The sequence below is a fragment of the Rhinopithecus bieti genome, unplaced genomic scaffold, assembly GCF_001698545.2.
Source record: "Rhinopithecus bieti isolate Rb0 unplaced genomic scaffold, ASM169854v2 scaffold_13348, whole genome shotgun sequence".
Classification (NCBI taxonomy): domain Eukaryota; kingdom Metazoa; phylum Chordata; class Mammalia; order Primates; family Cercopithecidae; genus Rhinopithecus; species Rhinopithecus bieti.
The window spans coordinates 280,337-304,928 of NW_016808764.1; the positions used below are offsets into that span (position 1 = coordinate 280,337).

Here is a 24,592-nt window from a genome sequence, read left to right on the forward strand (position 1 = left end):
TTGCTGGTGAGAGACATTTGGGCTTTATAGGCAGGGATGACCCAAAGACCTTTTCCCCAAAATGTTAATCAATGTCTTAACCATCCTGGCTAACATGGTGAAACCCTGTCTCTACTAAAAATACAAAAAATTAGCTGGGCATGGTGGCGGGCGCCTATAGTCCCAGCTACTCCGGAAGCTGAGGCAGGAGAATGGCATGAACCCGGGAGACGGAGCTTGCAGTGAGCTGAGATCGTGCCACTGCACTCCAGCCTGGGTGACAGAGCTAGACTCCATCTCCAAAAAAAAAAAAAAAAAAAAAAAAAAAAGTCTGTGGCATACATGCGAGTCTAAGAAGTTCTAGTTGTAGAAACCCCTGGGAGAATTGAGGAATTAGCTATCAACATGATATATTAACACTGTAAACTGTAGTCATAGGTTGTTTATTTTAAGGCATTTTATTTATTCCATAGCACCAGGTAGAGATACAAGATCATAAAACACAATGATGAAATACAGCAAAACTAATAGAACATTGGTTTATTCTGACAGCAAAGGATTTGAACATGGCTATGAGTATGCTATTTAAGAGTTTTCTACTAGAACCAATAAAATATGTCTTCTGTTTTTCCTGACTACAAAAAATCTGAATTTACAGAAAGAAGAGATCCTAAACTCATTGGAACTCCAGCTTAGGGACCAAGTCTAGACTAGATTGAGTCATTTCACTCTAGCCTATTACTCAACAAACATATACTTCATGTATCTGGAGATTTCATAACTAGTTTAATTTCTGAGTTCACTAACACAAGTTGTAAAAGAATCATCAAACTGCAGATTGCAAAACTTCTCAAATACATTAAATACAGAGAGACAAACGCACGTGTTGTTTTCAAATTATAAGCCTCCTAATTAAGTCTTTACTAAACTGAGAACTTAGAACTCTGCCTTTTCCTATCACAATCCAGCCAATTCTCTACCAGAATTTCAGTTTGTATTTTGTTGACAGTGTCAATCATTTTTATGGGCATATTCTGGATCACTGGGGTGGCCAGTTACCAAGATGTGCTACTGCATAATTTCATTGGCCACATTTGCATTTGTGTTTCTGATTTTGTGTTAGCTTCATTCTAATCATCGTAAGTGAATGAGACAAAACCAGATGTAAGCTTCGATGTTTAAGTGAAAACTAAATGAGATCAGACTATTTCTTATCAATGAAAACCTTTTAGTAGAGCAAATAGAGAAAAATAGCATTGAGTGTCACAAGGCATTTATTTGTAGGATTGAGTCACCAAACTCACAACACTTGTGTCGTTGGAGTCACTTTATAGTCATGTTTCCAGCAGCGGTTTCACTGGGGCAATGCCATGTTATTAGGTTAAATTAATGTGAGTTGTATTCTTCTTGTGGTTATTCTTTTTGCAAATATTTCTATTTACTTTGTAATTTTATTTTGACTTTAGAAGTATATATCTGCTATAAAAACACAGAGTTTATACCTATATCATGTTTATATATTTAACAAATGGTATAATACATACAAATTAGGTCAGTACTAGGTGTTTTCAAGAATCCATTTCCTTTATATAATTAGGTTTGAGCGAAACTATTGTATTCCACTCTGATTCCCACATCATCTCCCATGTCATCAGTTGAAAGGCTGGAACCCCCTGACTGGGAGTTCAGCTCTGGTCCTTAGGTAGAATGATACTGCCTCAATGACAAAGCCCCTTTTCGGCAAAGTCAGCTATTAATGTGTGTTCTGTATTTAGCATTGACTTTGTAGTTGCACCCTATATTCTTTTCAAAATGCTCAGCGGTACTTGGTTGGGTATGCTAACCTTTTAAAGTTAAAATAGCTTTCAAAAGAATTCACTGCAGCCCTGACTTGAGTATGGAGAAAGGAGACTCCTCCCACAGCTTTAGAAGGACTGTGAGATCTAAGGGCCATGGGAAATAACCTAAGTTTTTCTTAGAAAGAAAAAAGCATCACCGAATTCACAGAAATGATTGGAGCGCATATTTGGCAAAGTGCTATTCTCTGCTCCCCAACAATGTGGTCTTCTGTTTGTTCTTTTTGGCAGCACAATAAACGTGTTTGTCATTCACTGAGGATGATTATGGGTGAAGGAGTGGCAGCGCGTGGCTAACTCCTATAATATGGCACAAATCCCCAACATCATGATGAGGTGGTGGAGAACATCTGTGGACCAGAAGGGGAGGGAGATGGCACTCAGAGACAGTTCTGAAAGGGTTAACAAAAGAATTAGCTCAACAAGAGTCAACTCAGAGGTCTTCATAAAATTCCATACATTTTAGACAAAGTCGATTTTGTTCATCTCTTGGGGATTCTGTAGCTCACATTTATCAGTTCAAAGAACCTGACAGATAAACCTAGGTTGTGGACCTCTAACAAATAGAAATCAGTGATGGTACATTTTACTCTAGGGCTTTCACTAGAGAACTTAAAAATGATGAGAATCTAGGACTGGAGTTTTAGAAGTTGATTTACATGATTTTCCTGTAATGATGAGAGCAAAATCTGGCTGTGAGATTATGAATAAATGAACTGTCTTACCCCATCTCCTCACGTAGTTGCTTCCTTCGTATTGAGGTGAGATCTTGGGTCTTAGCTGAAATGTTTCTTCCTCTAAGGGGCTTCCCTGGCCACTCTCTAAATCACGTCCCCCATTGTACTCCAAATACTTTACACATACTAGCAAAGGAAGAGGCTTTGTCTGCCTTGTTCACGGCAGTAGCCACAAGACCAGCTCCTGGTACAGTCATCATGATCATGGCTCACCCTGACTGGGTATTTGCTGTTTGCTGGGCATCGTTCAGTGCCCTTAGCTGTAATTAAATATCTATACCACAGCCATGTAGATAGGGGCAATTATTAGCCTAATTCCACAGAGGAAACTGGGGTATGGAGGGGTGAGGTCATTGCCCAAGGTCACTCAGTTAATGAAAGACAGAGCCGTAACAGGAATCCAAATATTTGTTGAATGAACACATCACTGAAAATGTTGTTCTCCAAATGCTGGAACCCAAGGGAAGCCATCTGGGGATGGCTTTATTGAGACGGGGAAGTGAGGTTCAGTTCTGCTTCATCCAATTTACCTTCAGTTCCTCCCTCTCTTCAGAGTTAAGGGGCTGGTCAGAGGGAGACCTCTTGATCTCGCCCCCTCTGCCCCAGTCGGGTGTGCTTTAAACTATAATTTTCAATCCTTAAAAGTTTTGCTGGGGCCAAAGTTAAGCTTCTCTTAAAATACTCACTGCCTTTTAACAGCACAGCCCCACGAAATCCCAGAAGTGTCTCTTTTCCTTACCTGAGAAGCTATAGAGACTGGAAAATCCCCTGCCTGTAGTGAGTAAAGAGAGAGAATGCAGAAAGTTTAAGAAAAGATCATGGAAAGGAGAAGTCTCAGAGTGATGTTTCTAAAACACAAAACCTGGCTGGGGGCGGCGGCTCACACCTGTAATCCCAGCACTTTGGGAAGCCAAGGTGGGCGGATCACTTGAGGCTGGGAGTTTGAGACCAGCCTGGGCAACATGATGAAACCCTGTCTCTACCAAAAATACAAAAATGAACCGGGTGTGGTGGCACGTGCTTGTAATCCCAGCTACTCAGGAGGCTGAGTCAGGAGAATTGCTTGAAGCTGAGATCACACCATTGCACTCAACCTGGGCAACAGAGCGAAACTCAGTCTCAAAAAATAAATAAGTAAATAAATAAATAATAAATAAATAAGTAAAACACAAAACCTGACCACAATCCTCCCCTGATTAAACTATCAGGTGCTCCATTGCCTTTCAGACAGTTTATACTGGGGGTTTACAGAGTTTCATCTCACAGCACTTTCTCTCCAAGGCAGGGGTTGGTAAGCTTTCTGAAAAGAACCAGATAGTAAATATTGTCAGCTTTGCAGGCCATACCATCTCTGCTGCCACAAATTCACCCTGTAGTTGCAGTGCGTAGCTGTAGACAGTATCTACGTGAACGAGTGTTGCTGTGTTCTAATAAAACTTTCTTTAAAGGCACTGAAACTTGAATTTCATATAATTTTTTTTTTTTTTGAGACAGAGTTTCACTCTTGTTGCCCAGGCTGGAGTGTAGTAGCGCAATCTCTATTCACTGCAACCTCTGCCTCCCAGGTTCATGTGATTCTCTGGCCTCAGTCTCCCATGTAGCTGGGACTACAGGTGTGCACCACCACTCCTGGCTACTTTTTGTATTTTAGTAGGGACACGGTTTTGCCATGTTGGCCAGGCTGGGTCTCAAACTCCTGACCTCAGGTGATCCACCTGCCTTGGCCTCCCAAAGTGCTGGGATTACAGGCATGAGCCACCAAGCCTGGCCCTGAATTTCATATAATTTTTACATGTCACGAAATATTGTTGTTTTGATTCTGTTTTTGAACCATATAAAAATGTGAAAACTATTCTTAAATTGCAAGCCACAAAACCAGGTGGCACCTGGGCCTTGGCCCTTGGCCCTTGGCCTTAGCTTGGTGACTGTCCTCTAAGATCGAGCCGCTACTGCTTCCTGCCTTGCCACAGGTTTTGCCCACCCTTCATGTCACACTATCCTTCGGGTCTCACTTGGAGATTGTCAGCAGAGCTCTTCTGCAAAGCTCTGCACTAGGTTGAATCCCTTTGCTCTGTTCAGGATGAATATCCCTTATCCAGAATGCTTGGGACCAGAAATGTTTCAGATTTCAGATTTTTTTTTTTTGTGGAATATTTGCATTATACTGGTTGAGCATCCCTAACTTGAAAACCTTAAATCTGAAATCTAAAGTGCTACAATGAGCATTTCCTGTGACCATGACCTTCGAGCATCATGTGGGTACTCAAAAAGTTTCAGATTTGGGAGCATTCGGATTTTGGATTTTCACATTAGTGATGATCAGCTGTGCAACCATGGCACCAGCCCACCGTCACCCCCTTAACAGTAATTTCTCTTTCCCTTAGTGTCTAACATCTCTCTCCTTGCTAGACAGTAAATCCCTTGAGGACAGGGCTTGCGTGGGTCACATTTATTTCTGAAATCCTAGCACCCTGCCCAGGCCAGACAGCGCTGGATACTCAGTAAAGGTTTTTTGACGTGCACATGGCATTCTTATGACATATTATTTCCTTCCTTCCTTCCTTCCTTCCTTCCTTCCTTCCTTCCTTCCTTCCTTCCTTCCTTCCTTCCTTCCCTCCTTCCTTCCTTTCTTTCCTTTCTTTCTTTCCTTCTTTCTTTTTCCTTTCTCTTTCTTCTTTCTTTCTTCTTTTTCTTTTCCTTCCTTCCCTCCTTCCTTCCCTCCCTCCCTCCCTCTTTCTTTCCTTCCTTCCTTCCTTCTTTCTTTTTTTTTTCTTTTCTTTTCTTTTCTTTTCTTTTCTTTTCTTTTCTTTTCTTTCTTTCTTTCTTTCTTTCTTTCTTTCTTTCTTTCTCTCTCTCTCTCTCTCTCTCTTTCTTTCTTTCTTTCTTTCTTTTTCTTTCTTTCCTCTCTCTGTCGTTCTTTCTTTCTTTTCTTTTTTTTTGAGACGGAGTTTCATTCTTGCTGCTCAGGCTGGAGTGCAGTGGTGATCTCAGCTCACTGCAACTTCTGCCGCCCAGATTCAAGTGATTCTCCTGCCTCAGCCTCCTGAGTAGTTGGGATTACAGGCATGCCCCACCAAGCCCGGGTAATTTTGTATTTTTAGTAGAGATGGGGTTTCACCATGTTGGTCAGGCTGGTCTCGAACTCCTGACCTCAAGTGATCTGCCCACCTCGGCCTCCCAAAGTCCTGGGATTACAGGCATGAGCCACCATGCCCGGCCCCATGACATCTCATTTTCTATTATTATTGTTCACTGCATGCTCTGTTTGGAAGCTTAGCACTTCCTCATTCCTTGGGGGTATTTGAATTTAGGGTGCAGATAGAACTTCCAGAGTAGATAACAAACCTCAACTCCTTCGTTTGGCTTGAGCTGTTCCCCACCCCTGGCTAGAAGACTCCAGGAGCAGGCAAAGGTTGTGCCCACAGGCACAACTGGTTTGGCAATTCAGTAAAAATGCTCAAACCGGCTGTGCCTGTGGTTGCAGCCCAGAGTGAACTCAACCGTTTGGAAAACAGAGACGCTTACTCCGCAGGGAGAGCTCCACGACCAGGACTCCCCCGGTCTGGTCTCGCAGGAGGCGCTTCCTTTTATCGCAGGTCTGAAGACCCAGAGAGGCAGAGGGGAGAGAAGCAGGGAAGGTGGGATGATGAGTGAGCAAAGGGGAGAAAAGAGAAAGAAAAGACATTTTAAAAAGGTCACAAATGGGATGGAGCCACAATTCCCCAGTCAACAGATATGAGTTACTTTTTAAAAAAAGAGAGATACTGTTCATCCCTTCTCCAACTTGAATTCAAAAAGAAAGCTTTACTTTGTTAACTCTTCAAACCAGAGGGAATCCTGCTGGAAGAGGTCACTGAGTGTGGAAGGGATTGATACCGTTTCCTTTGATAAGGGTTTTACTTACTATCACTCTCGCCACTATATAATTAGAGAAGCGGACACTTGCAAATGTATTCTGGTTCATTTTCGTTTCTTTCTTTTTAAAAATATGGCATCGATACTTATCCTTTGATCAACTGTACAATGTCTCTCCCCTCCTCTCCCTGGCTCTGCACTCTCTGGTTTCTTTCCCTTTTGCTATTTGTGCTCATAAAGAACCATTGTCTGGCCAATGAATCAATAGCAATAGAGATTATGACCTTATTTTTGTTGGTTACTATAGGCTATGTGGGTAGCAGCCTCTTTGGAAACACCGAGGTCTCCAGTTGAAAGAGACCAGAAAGGGGAACACTTTGAGATTTGGCATGTCTGTGTCTAAGTGGTGGTTCTCAGGTTTGAGTGAGCACCAGGATGACTGCTGGCTTGTTAAAGCACAGCCTGTCAGGTCACAATGGTCAAATCAGCCATGACCCAGTGTCGGAATTTTCTACAGCATCTCTCTGAAGTCACAGAGGTGAACCCTCGGGCTGTGCAGTCAAGACTAAAAGCACTCACCCTTTGAGTTATGCCCACAGTCTGTCCCTGCCACCTAGACCTTGAATTTCCCTTGCCCTTTTCACTTCTTCAAAGTATTTCCATGTCTGTTATCACTTTCATTTACCGACACTGCTCTCTGATGAGGGAAAGGCCATCATTACTGATCACACTCTACTTAAGGATGAGAAAGCAGGTCCCGGCAGATTAGGTGACGCATGCCAGACCATGCGGGTTGTTGGAGGCAGGGCGGATAGGTTCCGGAGCATCTGCCCCCGTGAGCATCTGCCCTTACACCCAGTGCCATTTCCTCCAGATGCCCTCAGCACACAGCTTCCCTGGCCTGGTTATGATTTCCCCACTTAAACTCCAGCTCCTCCAATTCTGGTGCCCTTTGGGTAACATTTTCCTCCTGGAGAGAGACAGCTCACCACTGGGCAGGAGAGTTTCTCACTGTCGCAGATGAACGTCTCACAGTGTAACCACACCTTGGAGAGTTTGGGGATGTTCTGGAACCGGAAAGCATTGAATTGGAAGGTTGCCCTGTGATCTTTCCCATTCTCATGCACGAGGACGGTTTCATCCGTGGGGCAGCTGAGGCAGATGGGGAAAGAAGAGTGAACTGTCACCTCCTGGAACTCTAGCAAGAGCTGCTGAGCAATTTACACACAAAGCTCCTGAGGTGGTTATATGGCCTCTAACCTTCCCAGGCATTTTGATTAGCAGCACCTCACTTGATCCTCACAACTGTGAGGTCAAGTTGATGAGCTAGGAGGTGGGTATGACTATCCGCATTCTACAGACAAGGTACAATGGGAGGGGAGTGACTTATAAGAGCCACACTTTTAGTAAGTTGCACCTGTGTCCCAAAGAAAGCAAATCCCTGGGAGGTAAGGCCCTCTGAGGACTGGAATATGTCCAGCCCTTGAGGGATATACAAAGTAAGGGCAATGGCACCAGGAGCAGCATTGCCCCTGTTGCCACAGCTGCCTAAGCTCAAGTCACACCCAACACATTTCTGTGTGTGAATTGTGAGGTTTTGCATTGAAAATTTGTATTTATGGTATATTATTTAAATTATATATATCTACATAGTTACCTTTGTAAAAATGTGGTCATGTTTTTAATATAAGTACAGAAATAATGACTGAAGGATACCGTCTAAATGTTAACACAGGCTGATACAAAGTGATAAAATTACAGACATTTTGGTTTTCTTCTTTGTATTTTATGTGTTTTCCAGATTCTCTATAATGAGAATATGATATTTGTATAATATTCCAAAGTCTCAAAGGTAATAATTCAGTTAAAAAAAATGACACAGATGGACATTTGTTTAAGCGGGTGGTTCTCACTCGGGGGTCCACTTTGTGCCCCAGGGGACATTTGGCACTGTGATTGTCCAGACTGGGGGAAGTGCTGCTGGCATCTAGTGAGTGGGCAGAGGCCGGGGCTGCTGCTGAACATCCTACAGTGCACAGTGCAGCCTCCACAATAGAGAATGGTCCCACCCCAAATGTCAAGGTGCCAACATTAAGATATCTTGGTTTCAGCAAACATACTTTTTCATTTAACGAAGACTGATTACCTAAGTGCCATTCCTTTAACTAGGTGTTGGAAACAGACACAATCATTCTTGGGACTGTACAAAGAAGCCCACACCTTCGTGGGGGTTTGTTATCTGCAGATAACAAGGGGTACCAGTGTCTGTCCCTCTGCAGGAAAAGGCCTATGTAACGAAAGTGTCAGACCACTGAACAGCACCACAGCAGGCCCCAGATTAATGCAACACTGAAGCATCTTTCTTCCTGTATTGTAAACTCGGCACACATGCCAGAGAGTGGTCCAGTTACCCCAGGGAACCTTCACGATGTTTTCTACCCCACCCGCATTCCCTCAGAAACAGACAAGGGGCCAAGCTAAAGGCAGGAGCGAAGGAAGTCAAGTGTGAGAGTGAGGGAGTGAAGTGAGGGAATGCCGTACCTTTGTATCTGGACCAGGGGTCAGAGCTGGGTCTGTGTGTGGTGGGCTCTGAACAGTGATGAAACTGGGGCATTTTCCAAGTTGTGAAACAATACTTCTGTAGGATCATTTTGTCAATAAACCCGAGATCCTCATATGAACTCAAGATGGGATTTCTTAAAATAGCTCTTTGCAGCCAGAGTGCCCCAGGCATGGTGTCAGCCAGTGGAAAATAACGTAAGCAGAGCTTTGTCAGGGGGTGGGGAGGAGGCAAAAAATAGGCAAGTCTAGATGCCTTGGCACTGCTGCTTCTTGGCACCAGCTGCAGTACCCACACTTCAGTGGCAGCTGCCTCTAGATGGTGGAAGCCCACAGGAGGCTTTTATGCCCTCTCTGCACGAGCCTCCTTTCCCATGTCGGATTGCTCTTTGAGATAAGTTTGCTGCTTTCAGGGCATCCATGTGTACAGGGAAATTCCTGATGATATATCTTCTACCATCTCTCCAGGAACTTTTGTAAACTGGGGTTTTTTCCAAAGGGGCCCAGTGTGAGCAAAAATCATCTGGAGATTGTGGGAGTGGACTTTTCCATTCTCCCCTTTGACACTGAACTTTGTGCATGTATCTCCAAGTTCGAGGTGCCATGTCAATTAGGAAGAATGTAGAAATGGATCGGGATGTCTTACATCTGGCTTGCTGAAATGCAGATTCCCTGGGTTTCCCCAGAGTCCTTCTGATCCGGTAGGTTTACAGTGCACCTGCATATGTAATAGCACTCTAGGCAGTTTGTGTGTACACTAGAGCTTGAGGACAATTGTGCAGACCACCCAAAGCCACAGGCATCCCTTTTTCAGCCATCTTGCACATCTGCCAGATGGGAACAACAGCAACAGCACTAGAACTCCCTGCAGAGAGATGATTCCAGGGGTGGCAGAAGCCTTTGCCTAGTGTGACCATTGCCTGAGAGAGGTTCCCAGTGCCTGATAGCAATTTCAGGTCTCTGCAGGTCAATAAGTTATTTCAGAATTCCTGAAGTCATTTAATTGCACCATTGCTAACAGAGGCTAAATGAATTGAATCACTCAATGGCAGATGTGAAGTAAACACCCAAATTAAGCTGCCATCTCTACAGGAGGCATTGCTGGGCTGCGTAGACATGCCTCGGCCATCCTGTCCTGTCCAGACCACTCAGGAGGTAACACTGACTGAGTATGAATCCCAGGCCTTCTCCTTACTAGCTCCATATCTTGGGCATGTTTCTGGACCTGTGCCTCAGTTTTCTCCTCTATAAAATAATGATTATTATACTATCTACTTTATAGAGGATTTAATTAATGACATTTAGATAAATTAATATTTGTAATACACCTACCTAGAACAATATTTGGTATATTGTAAGAGCTGTGTAAGTGTTTGCTAAATAAAAATAAAGGTTTAAAATAGCTCCACTTTAGTTATCTAATTATCTTTATCCTTGACATTAATTTGTCCTTGGCCTGATGGGTTCTGAGAATAACACAGGCACATTGGTCTGTTATGTGCTGTGTTTAGAGAATGTTCTCTTCTTTGTTTACTGCTAATTATGTGCATGATGTCCACATCTCTTGTCTAGCTCTGTCTCTCCTCTGATTTCCAATGGTACAATTCTAAGTACTTCTGGGCAATCATCATTTGAAGCTTAACATGTCTGTTAGTGAGTTCAGCGAGAATCCATATTTCCTTATCCAAAAACCTCCTTCTCCAACAGCCAAACCCAAACACTCTTCCTCAGCTTCGTAGTCCAGAGATCTAAGAACACAAAGCCATTTTTTTTCCATTACTCCCCATGTTTCTCACACTGTCCTTTCGTCCACCTCCTATCTGATTTGTTCCTACATTTTCTCATTCCTGTAGAAGCGTCTCCCTACTTTTTATTACCTTGTTTCATTCACTTGGCTACAATAGCAGTTCATGGCTTATCACTCTTGCACAATAGCTGCCAGGACCTGTAATCTGGTCTTTCTCCCTTCCATGCATGTTTCTAAACCATCCTGTGTGTGACTTCCAGCACTGCTTTTCTAGGGCGCACTTCTAGTACTACTTTAGTGCTTTACTCCAGATTGTAAAAGCTCCTGGTTATCTACCTAATTAGTAATAAAAACAATGATCTTATTTAAAGTGGTTGGACTATCTAGCAGGTACCATCAGCTAAGCTTTCGATATGGTTTATTTAATTTAGCCATCATCACCGTGGTTCTGTTGTCAGAATAATTGGATTTGAATTCAGCCTGCTCACTTCCTCTTGCACACATACACACATGCACGCACACACGCACACACACACATTTACTATGAGACCTTACCCTCTCTTGTGCCTCAGTATCCTCATCTGTAAAATGAGGATGATAGTAAAACTACCTTCCTTGTTGTAAGGCTTAAAGAAGTTGATATAAGGTAAAGCTCTCAGAACAGTATCTAGTCCCTAGAATGCACTATGTCCTGTTTCTTAGTATTTGTCCTTTGCCTGGAGCCACAGAGGATGTCACTGATGTAACTCCAGCAGGCTTCACCTCTTCCTCCCAAGCTTTGCCACGCCAGAGCAAAGTAGCCCGACAAATGCCCGGTTCCACTGCTCAGCCCTGTCTCTAGACAGTGTACTTACCCCTTGTTGATCAGCTGCCACTGCAAGGGATACATGAAGTCAGCCGAGGGGGTGGCCCAACAGCTGTTCAAGACCACTTTAAACCTGGAAATAAAACAAAATGGCATCACTTTGAAACAGAGAATCTTATGCCTGCAAACATCTGATGATTAAAAAGTATGTCAGCTAGTCTTTTTTTTATTTCTTTGCATTTAAACATATAAACTTGGAGGAAATGTACTTACCTAATGCTTAACCCTTTGGCTTCTACTCCTGCAAAGAGGTCTGAACCGATTTCGGATGTCTCCAGGACAAAGGGAGCTTCTTTCTTGGTGGAGAACTTGGCATTCTTTGGAAGGAAATTGACACTGGGCATTATGACCTCTCAGATTGAGCAGCTGGGTCTGCCAGGAGCAGATGAATTGGGATGGGGTGGGGATGAGAGTCAACCCAAAGACAGAAGCAGGTGAGGCCACCGAGCGATCCTCCAAGAGCAGAGAAACTCTATCTTTTAGGATGCTCTGCCGTCTTAGAAGGGATGAGGACGTCATATAATCATGTATTCTAGATTTGCTCATTATGGTGAGGCACACACCGTATGTCTCATTTACGCAAATGAAATTTGACTAATGGAAAGCAAGTGAAATTCAGGGATATTAAGGCACTGTGTTGTACTGAATCGCCCAAGGACATAGGGACTGAGTACATACAACACCCCCCTCTGCACTCACTTGTTTCTACTTTTTGCCTGAGCAGATTTCAGCGTGGGTTGGGAAGTGTAGGATCTGATTCCCAGTACAATCATCAACAATAACAATCACAGCCACAATGGATTGATCAGCTACTACGTACTGGGCACTGTTCTGTGTACTGGGAGGGACTCTATGTCAGGATTTTGTTAGCGAACAAAGCAAAGGTATCTGCCTCCAATGATCTGGCATATTCTAGCAGGGGAGACAAACAATAAGTAAGTAAATGATATAATATGTAACTGTAGACCATAGGACATTATCTAGAAAAGCTGTAAAATATGCAGAACAGGATAAGGAAGATCAGGAGTGTGAGGAAGGGCAGGTTGCAGTTTTAAATACAGTGGGTGGGGAGGCCTCACTGAGGATGTGACATTTGAGCAAGATTTGGAGGAAGTGAGGATCGGGGCCATGTGGCCATCCATGGAAGAATGCTTGAGTCAGGACAAAGGCTCTGGGGCAGGAGTGTGGCTGGCAGCACAGCAAGGAGGCTAGTGTGGCTGGAGTAAGTGAATGAGTCAGGAGGGTGGAGAGTGGGGAGCGGGGCTTGGGTGAGGTTAGAGAAGTTATGGGGGACTGATCCAGAAGACTGGGGCTGGCTGGGCACTGTGACTCACACTTGTAGTCCCAGCACTTTGGAAGGCCGAGGCAAGCAGATCACTTGAGGCCACAAGTTCGAGACTAGCCTGGCCAACATGACAAAACCCCATCCCTATTAAAAATACAAAAATTAACTTGGTGTGGTGGCAGGCATCTGTAGTCCCTGTAGTCCCAGCTACTCTGGAGGTTGAGGCAGGAAGATCTCCTGAACCTGGGAGGTGGAGGTTGCCGTGAGCCAAGATTGCACCATTGCACTCCAGCCTGGGTGACAGTGAGACTCTAAAAACAAAAAACACCTTAAAAAACTAAACACTGGATCTTACACTCTGAGTGCAGTGGGGCAATAAGGAGTCAACACCATGATTTGAGCAGAGGAACAGCAGGTGCTGATCACTGGCCTGGCATATGTGATATTTGCCTACCATTCTCATCAAGGCATGCTGGGTGAGCTGTTAGGAGTAACAGTAGTGTTTCTGTTTGACTTACTCAAAGGAGGCTGATTTCTCCATTCTCTTAGTCTTGAGTTCAGTCAACTTTAGTAACAATCTTGAACTGCTCTGTGGATTAGCTTTCAGAGACAAAAGCATTACCATAGAAGGGATGCTGGGCTAATCTGCGCTCCCACTGCTAACTTAGGACACACTATAGGCAAGTCAGCCTTTCAGGCCTCAGTTTCTTCCTATGCAAAATGGGCATAACCTTTGTGACTTTATGTAATAGAGGAATAAAGCTTAGACCAGGTTACTGTTTGAAAGATCGAGTTTCATAGACCTGGAGATTTGCAGAACTGCAATAGGTAGACAGTGGCAGGTGGAATGGATTTCAGCAAGGTTGTTTAGTTTAAATGGACTTTATAGTATTCCATGGTGTATACATACCACATTTTCTTTATCCAGTCTATCATTGATGGGCATTTGGGTTGATTCCATGGCTTTGCTGTTGTGAATAGTGTTGCAATGAACATATGCAGGCATGTATCTTTGTAATAGAATGATTAATATTCCTTTGGGTCACATGTATCTTTGTAATAGAATGATTTATATTCCTTTGGGTATGTACCCAGTAAAGGGATTGCTGGGTCAAATGGTCTTTCTTGTCCTTTGCAAAGACATGGATGGAGTTGGAAGCCATTATCCTCAGCAAACTAACACAGGAACAGTGCATGTTCTCACTTATAAGTGGGAACTGAACAATGAGAACACATGGACAAAGGCAGGGGAACAACACACACTGGGGCCTGTTGGCAGGTGGCAGGAGGGAGGAGGGAGAGCATTTGGAAAAATAGCTAATGCATGCTGGGCTCAGTACCTTGGTGATGGATTGATAGGTGCAGCAAATCACCATGGCACACGTTTACCAATGTAACAAACCTGCACATGTACCCCTAAACTTAAAAATAACAAATAAAGATAAAAAATAAATAAATAAAGTGGACTTCACCCCTCACATGTCAAACATGCAGAGACTTTGCTGAGAGGACTCAGAATCTCTTTCGTTTCCTAGTGCTTCTGACATTATTTTACTGATGGCAAGTCCAGCAAGGGCTCCCTGACTCAGTCACCTAGAAGTCAGTTGCTTCCTCCCATTTGTCAGCCCCTGCACCATTTAAATGGCTGCAATAATGGGATAATAAAGTTTTTAATCATAAGGGATCTACTGGCTTAATATGCAGGTTGAAGTGGCAGATTTACAGTGGTTTTTAACGTTCCTTGTTATGTTCTGAGATTTGTCATATTTTGAGAGGCCATTTTCAAATATGGGAACTTACCTGGGGACCCTGATGTAGTCCCCAAGCCTGTCAGAGGTATTACTCCCAACTCTTTCTGCCAGGGACCAGCCAGCAGAATGTTAGACTATTGGAATAATACCTCTCCTCATGGAAGAACCTGCCTGATTCTGTTACAAAGTGAAGAACAGAGCTGGCACCATTAATTCAATTTCTGAAACAGAACACTAATGATTGAGTTCTCTATATTCTCATCCAGCAGCTCAGGCAATGCTTGGAATAATTTTTCCCCACCTTCTCTATAATGTGAAAATTAGAAACCTATTCCAGATCCAGTAACCTCCCTTTATCCACAGGAGATATGTTTCAAGATCCCCAGTGGATGCCTGAAACTGCAGAGAGTACCAAACCATATATATATATATTACTTTTTTGTTTGATCTGATAACATAGATGGCTACTGAGTGACACTCAGATAGGTAGTGTCTACAGTGTGGATATTCTAGACAAAGGGATGATTTACATCCCAGGAAATACAGAACGAGTGGTGCAAGATTTCATCATGCTACTCAGAACAGGTGTGCAATTTAAAACCTAAGAATTGTTTATTTCTAGAATTTTCCATTTAATATTTTTGGACCACAGTTGACCACAGGTAAGTGAAACCATGTAAAGCAAAACTGTGGGTAAGAGGGGACTACTTTACCGAATGGTTGAGTCACAACTAGCCGGTGTCACAAGTTAAGGATGAATACACCTGGCTTAACAATAGTTCATGTAGAAAAATCTTGGAGTTGCTTTTGCTTATAAGCTCCATGTGAAATAGTAACGAAAAAAAAACTGCCCTAAAGTTATTTTCCTAGGACACATTCTTGGAATCTTCCAAAACCTAGAAGGTCCCCTCTGACCCTTGATGGCCTGCACGGGTCTGATAAAGTCTAGAATATAACACTTCAACTCTGGGCTTCATTTTTTAATAGAGGTACTGAGCAACTGGATCATATTCAGAGAACAGTGACTAGGATGGTAAATGAACCACCAACAGTGACAAGAGGTTTAGCTTGGAGAAGGTGGAGATATTTGGAGGACTGTCAGCCACATAATTGTATGATATTATTTCAGAAGACAGAACCGGGACACATGCGCGAGTTCAGGGTGTCAGATATCAGAGCTGATCTAAAATGGGAAGGCCCAAATATCATTGTCTTTGGAAGAGGCGGGGAGGCCACCCCACAGCAATCTTGCAAAAGAGTTTTGGGCTTTGGGTGGAAAGCCAAGGTTCACCACCTCGGAGGTTTGTTTTGACTCTTGGAGTCTATGATTTTGGCCTCTATTGCTTGCATTTTTTCCATCTTAAGCTTTTTCATTTCTCTCTCTCTCAGAGGAATGATCAGTACTGTTTTGACTGAATAAAAGTCAATATAATCCCACACTGACATCGATGTTCAGCCTTATAAAGGTAACAATGCTAGAAGCCCTCAGAGTTTCCACTTTAAATAGAGTCAAAGTCTACAGTGATGAGAAGGGCTACTTTCTTGGGCACTTAACGTGTGCCAGGCACTGTGCTAAGTGCTTCTGAAAGATTATTTCATTTAATCCTATAACAAACCTATAGGTTAAGTGCTATTATTATCCCTGTTTAACAAATGCAGAGATAGAAGCCCAGAGAGGTTAACTCACTTGCCCAAAGTCACACAACTAGTAAATGATGGAACAAGGCTTCAAACTAGTGGTCTGTTGAGAAGGCCCATTTTCTTAACCACAGCACTAGGGTGTTTCCGTAAGCCAACTACCTTCCTTTATTTTGTATTGAGGGTCAAAATAACTTTTCACTAGGAATACCAGCCATGGGATATTGTCAAGAGTGAGTGGGAGGGGGATGGAGAGAAAAGAAAGAGGAAGCCTGCTGAGTAGAACTGGTGCTTTTAGAGCCCAGCATTTGAAGCTCTCAGGATCCTAAGCAATTAGCAGTGCATTGATTCCATTGTGTTATCTAGGGCACAGCTCTCTTTCTGGTAATTTGATGGAAATATATGCAGGGAGCAGTTGTTGCTTCAGAAACACATAAGAATTCTCTGAAAGCGGAAGAAGGGGGGAGAAAAAAATACCAACCACATGGGTCAGGCATAGGGAACTGAGCCCATGGTGGGAATGTTAATCAGTACGGAAGTGTCAGGACAGCACAGTCCCTTCTTTGCTGAGGCCTATTTGTCCTAGAAGGGTCTTGGTGGGCCTCAGGGGAGGCTTGACTCTTAATTTTATACTTGTTGAAGGGGGTGTCCCGTTATCTGTCTATCCAGCCCAGAGGATGGCCTGGAGGATGCTGAGGACATGTCTCTTATTATTATTATTTTTAAAAGCAAATAAGCTCATTCCAGTTCTAAGACTTGATGTTTTGTGTATGCCTGAAGCTCAGCTCTACAAGGCTGATGGTGGGCAATGATTTTTGACAATCCTGGTGTCTCCGTGTTGCCTACTGCTGTAAAACCTTCATGGGATCATATCTATAATTTTGTCCGGTTAAAACAACAATTATTCACTTCCAGACAGGGACTCGATAGCAAAGGCAGCCTGTCATCAGGGAGTCCCCTGAGACTGTTGTCAGTGCGTGGAAGCCTATTTTCCTCTCCGGATGGCTTTCATCAGTGACTGTAGCGGTTTCACCACCTTATCATCACCCTGGTGGCCCATGCTGTATTTAGCCCCCGATTATAGGTCAAGGGCTGTATGGATTCCTTTTCTCAGTACTTAACCGCTAGTGGTATGTGGCTAGGGGCAGATCTAGATTTTGTGGGATCTTGAAACTTTCACAATGTGGAGAGCCCTCTTTAATGAAAAGAATCACATTTTTGAATACAGAATTAGACACAAGGCCTTCAAAGGGCCTTGAAATGAGTTTCATTCCCTTTGCAGCAAGCAAAGTGACCATATCTAGGAGATCTGTGTTCAAGACTGGCCACTGCTCTGAACTACCTGTGGTCTCTCAGGCTAATCCTTCCTCTCTCTGGGCTTCTGGTCCTCATCTGTGAAACAGACTAGGTTATTCTAGGATCCCTTACAGCTCTCACCTTCTGAGTTCAGCAGGACTAATAGCTTCCAGGCAGCAGGTTAAGCAAGTTTAAAGAGTTGAAAGTTAATGGAGTTACAGGTAGTATGATATTTCTCCTTTGAGAAGTGAATGGGTTGGACATGAAGCCCTTCCAAGGAGGTCCTCTAGCTCTAATGTTCTATGCAAAGGTTTATATTTCTGCCCACATCTTCCTTTAGTCTGCTGGGACAGTGTCTCTGTGTGCATGTGTCCTCAGTGCAAGCTGCAGGTTTGAAGAAACAAAGCACCCCTTCTAAAGAGGAGGGCAGCTGGGCAAGTGGCCACTGCATATTTAGTTTCTCTGGAGCACTCTATTTTGAGAGAGACCAAAGTGTGCCTTTAACTTCTATGTCAACAGAGGCAGCCTGCCTAAGTTAAGCAAGGAGGAAACGCTACTTGAAAGGTTTCAGAGACAAAAGAATTAGGCAGCGGAGGCCGACCCCAATCCTTCTCTTTAGCCCTGTCCCAGTCAGGAACCTCAATACCTTGTGCCAAAAATTTTAAGAGCTAGATCTGAAATATAAATCTCTGGAGTGGGTTGTAGTGAAAACTAATCTTGACCAAGAATCAGACATTGGCTGTCTTATTGTCTGTTGACCTTGCCTTAGTTTTCTCATCTGTGAAATGGGAAGGTTGGTCTTACATCTTTGCGGAAGGTTGGTGTTTTTATTTATTTATTTATTTTTGAGGTGGAGTTTCACTCTTGTTTCTCAGGCTGGAGTGCTGTGGTGCGATCTCGGCTCGCTGCAACCTCCACCTCCCGGATTCAAGCAATTCTCCTGCCACAGGCTCCCGAGTAGCTGGGACTACAGGCGCGTGCCACCACACCTGGCTAATTTTTGTATTTTTTTTAGTAGAGATGAGAATCCACCATGTTAGACAGGCTGGTCTTGAACTCCTGACCTCAAATGATCCGCCTGCCTCAGCCTCCTAAAGTGCTGGGATTACAGGCATGAGCTACTGTGCCTGGCCGGAAGGTTGGTCTTATAGCTTATATCTTATACCTCAGCTCTTCTATCCAGTCTATGAATCTGACTTTCTGTGACACTTAGTTTTTAAAGAAGTTTAAAGCTAAACCAAAGCTTATGTTTCAACTTGAATTTAAGAATGGGGCTCTGCACAGAGCTTGTGGAAGACTGAATACCGAGGAAGCATCCCACCATCTCCTAGAAAGGCCACAGGGAAGTAATGGGAACCTGGAGGCTACTTACAGTGTAGAAGTTGAGAGACAATTGGCTTTCAAATGTGCCCATGCTCCCGTTCTTCACATGAACAGTGGCCACTCTGAAAAGGGGAGAGAATTTTGCATAAGGACTGAAACACACTGATTGATAGGACCTGCAGCACACACATGAGGCAGCCAGCCCTTCATGCCGCACAGCAACTTACCTCTGGTCAAAGGCAGCCTGGTTCACCAAGTAGGTGGAATGGTAGGTGCAGGAGAAGGAGTAGTTGACAGGCTGGTTTTTTACAATCACTGTGCTGTCATTGGAAACGATGTGATTGTAGAAGTGATAGATAGGTGGCTTGTACTGGACAAAGAAAGGAGACAGTCAGGATGAATCTGTGTCCCCGCAATGGGAATGAGGGTTCTGGGAAAAGTGCGGGAAGATGGCTCAGAAACAAGTCCAGTGGGGAGACAGGAATGTCTGCCACTGACAGTGGCATCAACTCTTCTTGTCTGTGGGTAAACTGATAATTTTGTAAAGGGTTCCTTAGTTTATTCAACTAAGAGTATTTATAAACAATCTAGGTTGATGTTGTATGCTTTAACATCTCCGTGTACCCATTGGGCTTCTGACTGAAAAGAACTGGCTCAAGAATCTCTATTACCCAAGGTCAACTCTTCATTTCTCCTGTCCAGGTATCCTAAATGAATGTTTCACCCATCTCCAATTTCTAGAATGTTCCCTTCTGGTTTTTTGCTCTTTCCTTCTTCTGACTATAAGCACGATTTCTGAGACTCTTTCCTCTGACTTGTTGGGCTCAAAAATCACAGAATATTAGAGCTAGAGGGGATCTTGAACATCCACTTGAAAAGTGACCGACCTGAGACCACACAGATGATTTGTAGTTTACCAGGATATACTCAAAGACATGGCGTCTTTAATCAGGCTCATGACTCTTCCCATTAAACCACTGAATCCTTGTGAAGCCTTCAGAAAGAGGAGCTGGCCCTGGAAGCTCTTTGCTCTCATGCTCTGAGATGGACAGATACACAGGCTTCTGGCAGGTAGGGCAGTAGGAATGCTAGACCTTGGTGGGGGGTTGGGAGACCTAGCCTCCTTTCGTGATTCCACCCCTACAGGCTCTGTGGCCCTGAACGAGTGACTTTATTGGGGAGTCTCAGATTTCTCATCTGTCATATGATACTTGTTAAGAGGGCGTCTGTTTCCTAATAATTATCTTATGATACCCCATCCTGCGCACTTCACAAGACCAAGTTAGAAGTTGTGGTATACATTGGTCACTCCCTAAACTGCCCTTCCAAAGGCTCTTTATCACCACTTTAAAGTCTCAGGCAGAGAATGGCTCATCCATTCACCCATCTGATCCAGGAAGGATGGCAGCTTGTGAGCACAGGCTCAGAACTTGAAAGTGGGAAATGTACTTTGCTCTACTAGAAGATAGCTTCACTGGCTTTGGCAACAAATTAGGAGGATAAGGGTCAAGCCAAAAGAGTAATCTAAACTAGGCAGAAGATAAGATGTTGAATAACACTCACATTCCAGGATATTTGGGAATCAGGATTGACCTTTAACAGGAAGTGGGTACATTCTGAATCCTTTCAAGGACGGATGGTGGACATCTCATTCTTGGGTCCAGTTGCCTTACCTTAACTCTGTACTGTGTGGCCTGGTCTTACCTCAGACTGGGTTCCGCAATAGGACTTGTTTTTAGGTGATAAATCTGGGATCACAAATTGGTAGTAACCTCCTTCGTGGACCCCGTTGTAACACAGCCCTCCGAGGGCCAGCTGATGAACTTCCCATCCATAGGGACACTCGGGGATTTTGGTGATGATGGTTTTGGGATAACAAAACACAAGAATGACATCTAGAAAGAGCACACATATAGTTTAAAATCAGTTATGGTAATCATGCTAACCTACATAAAGAACAGTGGTTTCCAGCTACACCTGAGCATGCAAAAGCAGTTGGTTAAAAACACCTTCCTGCTATTCTTCACCAGCTGTGATGAACGTTTTCCCCAAACTTCAGTCATTGGAGAGTCACTCCTACAGTTTTTGCTGCGTTTATTTAATGACTGCACCTCATTTAACATGGAATTAAAATTAGTCCATTTGGAACTTTAAAGAATATATCTGTGAAACCACAGATAGGATGTATTCGACATATATAAATATATATTAAAATCTCCGTCACAATGAGCACATAACTTAAAACATTTTAAATGTCAATTTCATGCATAATATTGTGAAATACTGATTTAGGGCACAGGATAGAAATTCCATAGTTGAATGGAAAACAAGTGGAGATGTTTTATTATATATATATATATAACTATCATACCAAATGGGATGTGGGGAGAGAAGCGTGTAAGCAAGAAGAGTGAAATTACAGCAAGCATTCTCTAATGGTAGCCAAAAAATGTCTGCGAGTTTATCCCAATACATTTTGCTCCATCTGGGAAAAGTCTGATTGATATTGGTGGGGAGACTTAAGTATTTTCTACTTGGCTCCATCATTGCATTTTATAACAAGTTAAGCACAGAAGTGCTGAGCATTGTAAAAGGAAATTTTTCTTCCCAGGAAAATGGACTGTGGCGAGGACATACCTGCTTTATTTGGAGCGCATGATTTCGCAGAGGCTTCTGCAAAGATGGCCAACAGGACAAAGGCCTTCATCACCATTGCTTCTCAGAACTTGGCCTTTGCCAGGTGTCCAAACTAAGCTGGCCAAATTTTACGGTCCTTCCAGGGCCTGAGCCTCGATCATTCTAAGTCAGAAACATGAATGAAAAGTTAAAATCAAGGGAAGAACAAAGCCACACATATAGTCCTGGGGAAATTTTCAAGGGAGATCAACGATGTTGTGTCACTTCTAATTGTTTCTCGTTAGCACTGAGAGGCAAAAAGTGGAGCTCATACCGTTGGAAGAGTCAATGACACATGGAGTTGTTCATGTTCCCGACTGTTTCATTCTCTCCGGACTGTGGAGGCTGCCTGCTGGATGCTCCCCAAATCTGCTGCCCCAGTCCTAGTTTGACTTTATATAGCCTGAGGATGTAAAAGAAACTGGCTCCAGATAAGTCACAATGAGCATGCATTATCCACTGTGTGGGGAATAAAAGGGGGGCCTGCAGAGTAATCCGATGGGAAGCTCAGTTACTTGAGTCTAATTTCTTTTGCTTTACAGAGTTGGAAAAACTTTTTTTTTTAACTGCTGCAACCAAGATTGGGAGGAAAAGTTGATTTTTTTCCCCCTTTGTACACAAAATAACTCTGAATGGAGGCAAACTACTTCTGTACAATTCCAGGTGACAATTTTAATTCTTTTGTCTTGCTTTCTTTGCTTTATTTCCTGCTTTCTTATTTTTGTATGTAGGTGAACTAAACTTTGAACTTAAGAAAATTCAGGTTTAACATTGTTGCACCTGATAACTATATATATATATATATATGTATGTGTGTGTGTGTTTGGGTGTGACCATAAACATTAAAGGATTTTTCCCTCTAATTAAAAAAAAAAAAAAAAAAAAAAAAAAAAAAAAACTCTGGTGTCTTGAACTTCATCCTGAAGAACAACTTTTAATTGTACACCCTTGAGATTTCTAAAGCTTTATTAGTCTCCCAGAGCAATGACATTGGAAGAAGAAACTTAGAAAGCCTCTCTTATAATTCAATCCTTAGTCACCCGACAAGATCCCACTGAAAACAACAGGTAACATGCTACTCCCATGAAGGTTCCAGATATATTATTGATACTGCACATCATTTAATGTTTCAAAACATTGGGAGGTGTCTTATAAGCAATATGCATACGTAATACGGTACAATTTCCTTATTTCCTCAAAATCTATTGTTAAATTGATGGGATGTTTTATAATGATAGTGTCAAAGAATGAGGGAAATAGCCATGTGGCAAGCCATTAAAAGTTTCTGTAACTCTGTTTCCTTCTGTGTAAAATGGTGGCTGTGGTTCTGGGCTGAAATTACAGAGTAGGAAAGCAATGATATGAAGGCTCTTGTAAACTGTAAGTGGTAGATAAATACGTAGATTACATGAAAAGACAACTAACAATTTCCGGTAACATGTATGTGTCCCATGAATTACTTTTCCTTTCCTTAGATGCACCACAAAGTGACTCATTGTAGATTTATGATTCATGTAGCAGGAGGCATATCTGTATTGTAAAACACATATGCAAAATACTTTATGGACGATGAACAAATGAGCTGAAAGGGAGAAGAGAAAGAATGTAGTTAAAAAAATTTTTAAACAGTAGGATCAAGTTTATTGTGGCCTGGAAACAGTATATTTCTTTTTTATTATTATTTTACTTCAAGTTGTGGGATACATGTGCAGAAGGTGCAGGTTTGTTACATAGGTATACACGTGCCATGTGGTTGCTGCACCCATCAACCGGTCATCTACATTAGGTATTTCTCCTAATGCTCTCCCTCCCCTAGCCCCCCACCCGCCGACAGGCCTCAGTGTGTGATGTTCCCCTCCCTGTGTCCATGTATTCTCATTGTTCAATTCCCACTTAAGAGTGAGAACATGTGGTGTTTGGTTTTCTGTTCTTGTGATAGTTTGCTGAGAATGATGGTTTCCAGCTTCATTCATGTCCCTACAAAGGACATGAACTCATCCTTTTTTACAGCTGCATAGTATTCCATGGTGTATAAGTGTCACATTTTCTTTATCTGGCCTATCATTGATGGGCATTTGGGTTGGTTCCAAGTCTTTGCTATTGTGAGCAGTAACATTGGCATATTTCCACTGTTCTCCATAGTTCATTCCTGAGCAGAAAAAAGACACTTGAATCTCGAAAATATGTGTGAATTCTCTGAGTTCCTCTTTCCTGGGGCTTAGCATGAACTCTCTGTGTTTCTTTCCCCCTCTTTTTTTAGTAAGCATTTATTGAGCCCCTGTGGTATACTGGACCAGGTCCTGGGAAGATGCATGCACTTTATGTGGCTTCTTTCCCTGAGGAACTAGGGGAGGAGAGTGCACAGAAATAGGACTGTGGGATGGAGGGGAGGAAAAAGGGACAATCAGAATGCTTGGCAGGTAAGTCAAGCCACAGAAGAGTGTAACAGTCCAACTGCATAAGGAAGGGCTTCTGATGTGACATAAATGATTATTCATAACTGGCAATTCAGTATATTTTGGTTTGCTTTTGTTTTGTTTTTTGTTTTTAATTGAGTCTGAGTCTCACTCTGTCGCCCAGGCTGGAGTGCAGTGGTGTGATCTCAGTTCACAGCAACATCTGCTTCCTGGGTTCAAGCAATTCTCCTGACTCAGTCTCCCGAGTAGCTGGGATTACAGGCACACACCACCACGCCTGGTTAATTTTTGTATTTTTAGTAGAGATGGGGTTTCACCATGTTGACCAGGCTGGTCTGGAACTCCTGAGCTCAAGGGATCCACCCGCCTCGGCCTCCCAAAGTCCTGGGATTATAGGCGTGAGCCACCATATCTGGCCTCAGTATTGCTTTTTTACATGGGTTGGAGTACTTGTTTCCATTTCAAGAGGATTCTACAGATACATATCTCTTTTCAACCAACTTTGGCCCAGGCAAGTCAACAATGTCATCTTACCTCTGACTTGGCAGGGCAGGGATCACTCATGGACTGGGTCGCAGTGGATATAAACACCTTTCCTCTCTCCCAGC

The 24,592-nt window shown here is 43.0% G+C and overlaps 1 protein-coding gene across 1 annotated transcript; it reads right to left on the bottom strand.

Moving 5' to 3' along the window:
• Positions 1–421: 421 nt before the first annotated feature.
• On the bottom strand, positions 422–24,592 carry TECTB (tectorin beta). The gene is made up of 12 exons (XM_017887110.1): positions 24,519–24,592; positions 21,842–21,970; positions 21,529–21,690; positions 20,596–20,786; positions 19,119–19,261; positions 18,941–19,013; positions 11,812–11,915; positions 11,588–11,671; positions 7,417–7,579; positions 6,098–6,170; positions 3,312–3,344; positions 422–2,185 (listed from the first exon to the last, which is right to left on the bottom strand). The coding sequence occupies exons 3-12, from the start codon at positions 21,602–21,604 to the stop codon at positions 2,136–2,138; spliced, it is 990 nt and encodes a 329-aa protein (XP_017742599.1). The 5' UTR covers positions 21,605–21,690; positions 21,842–21,970; positions 24,519–24,592; the 3' UTR covers positions 422–2,135.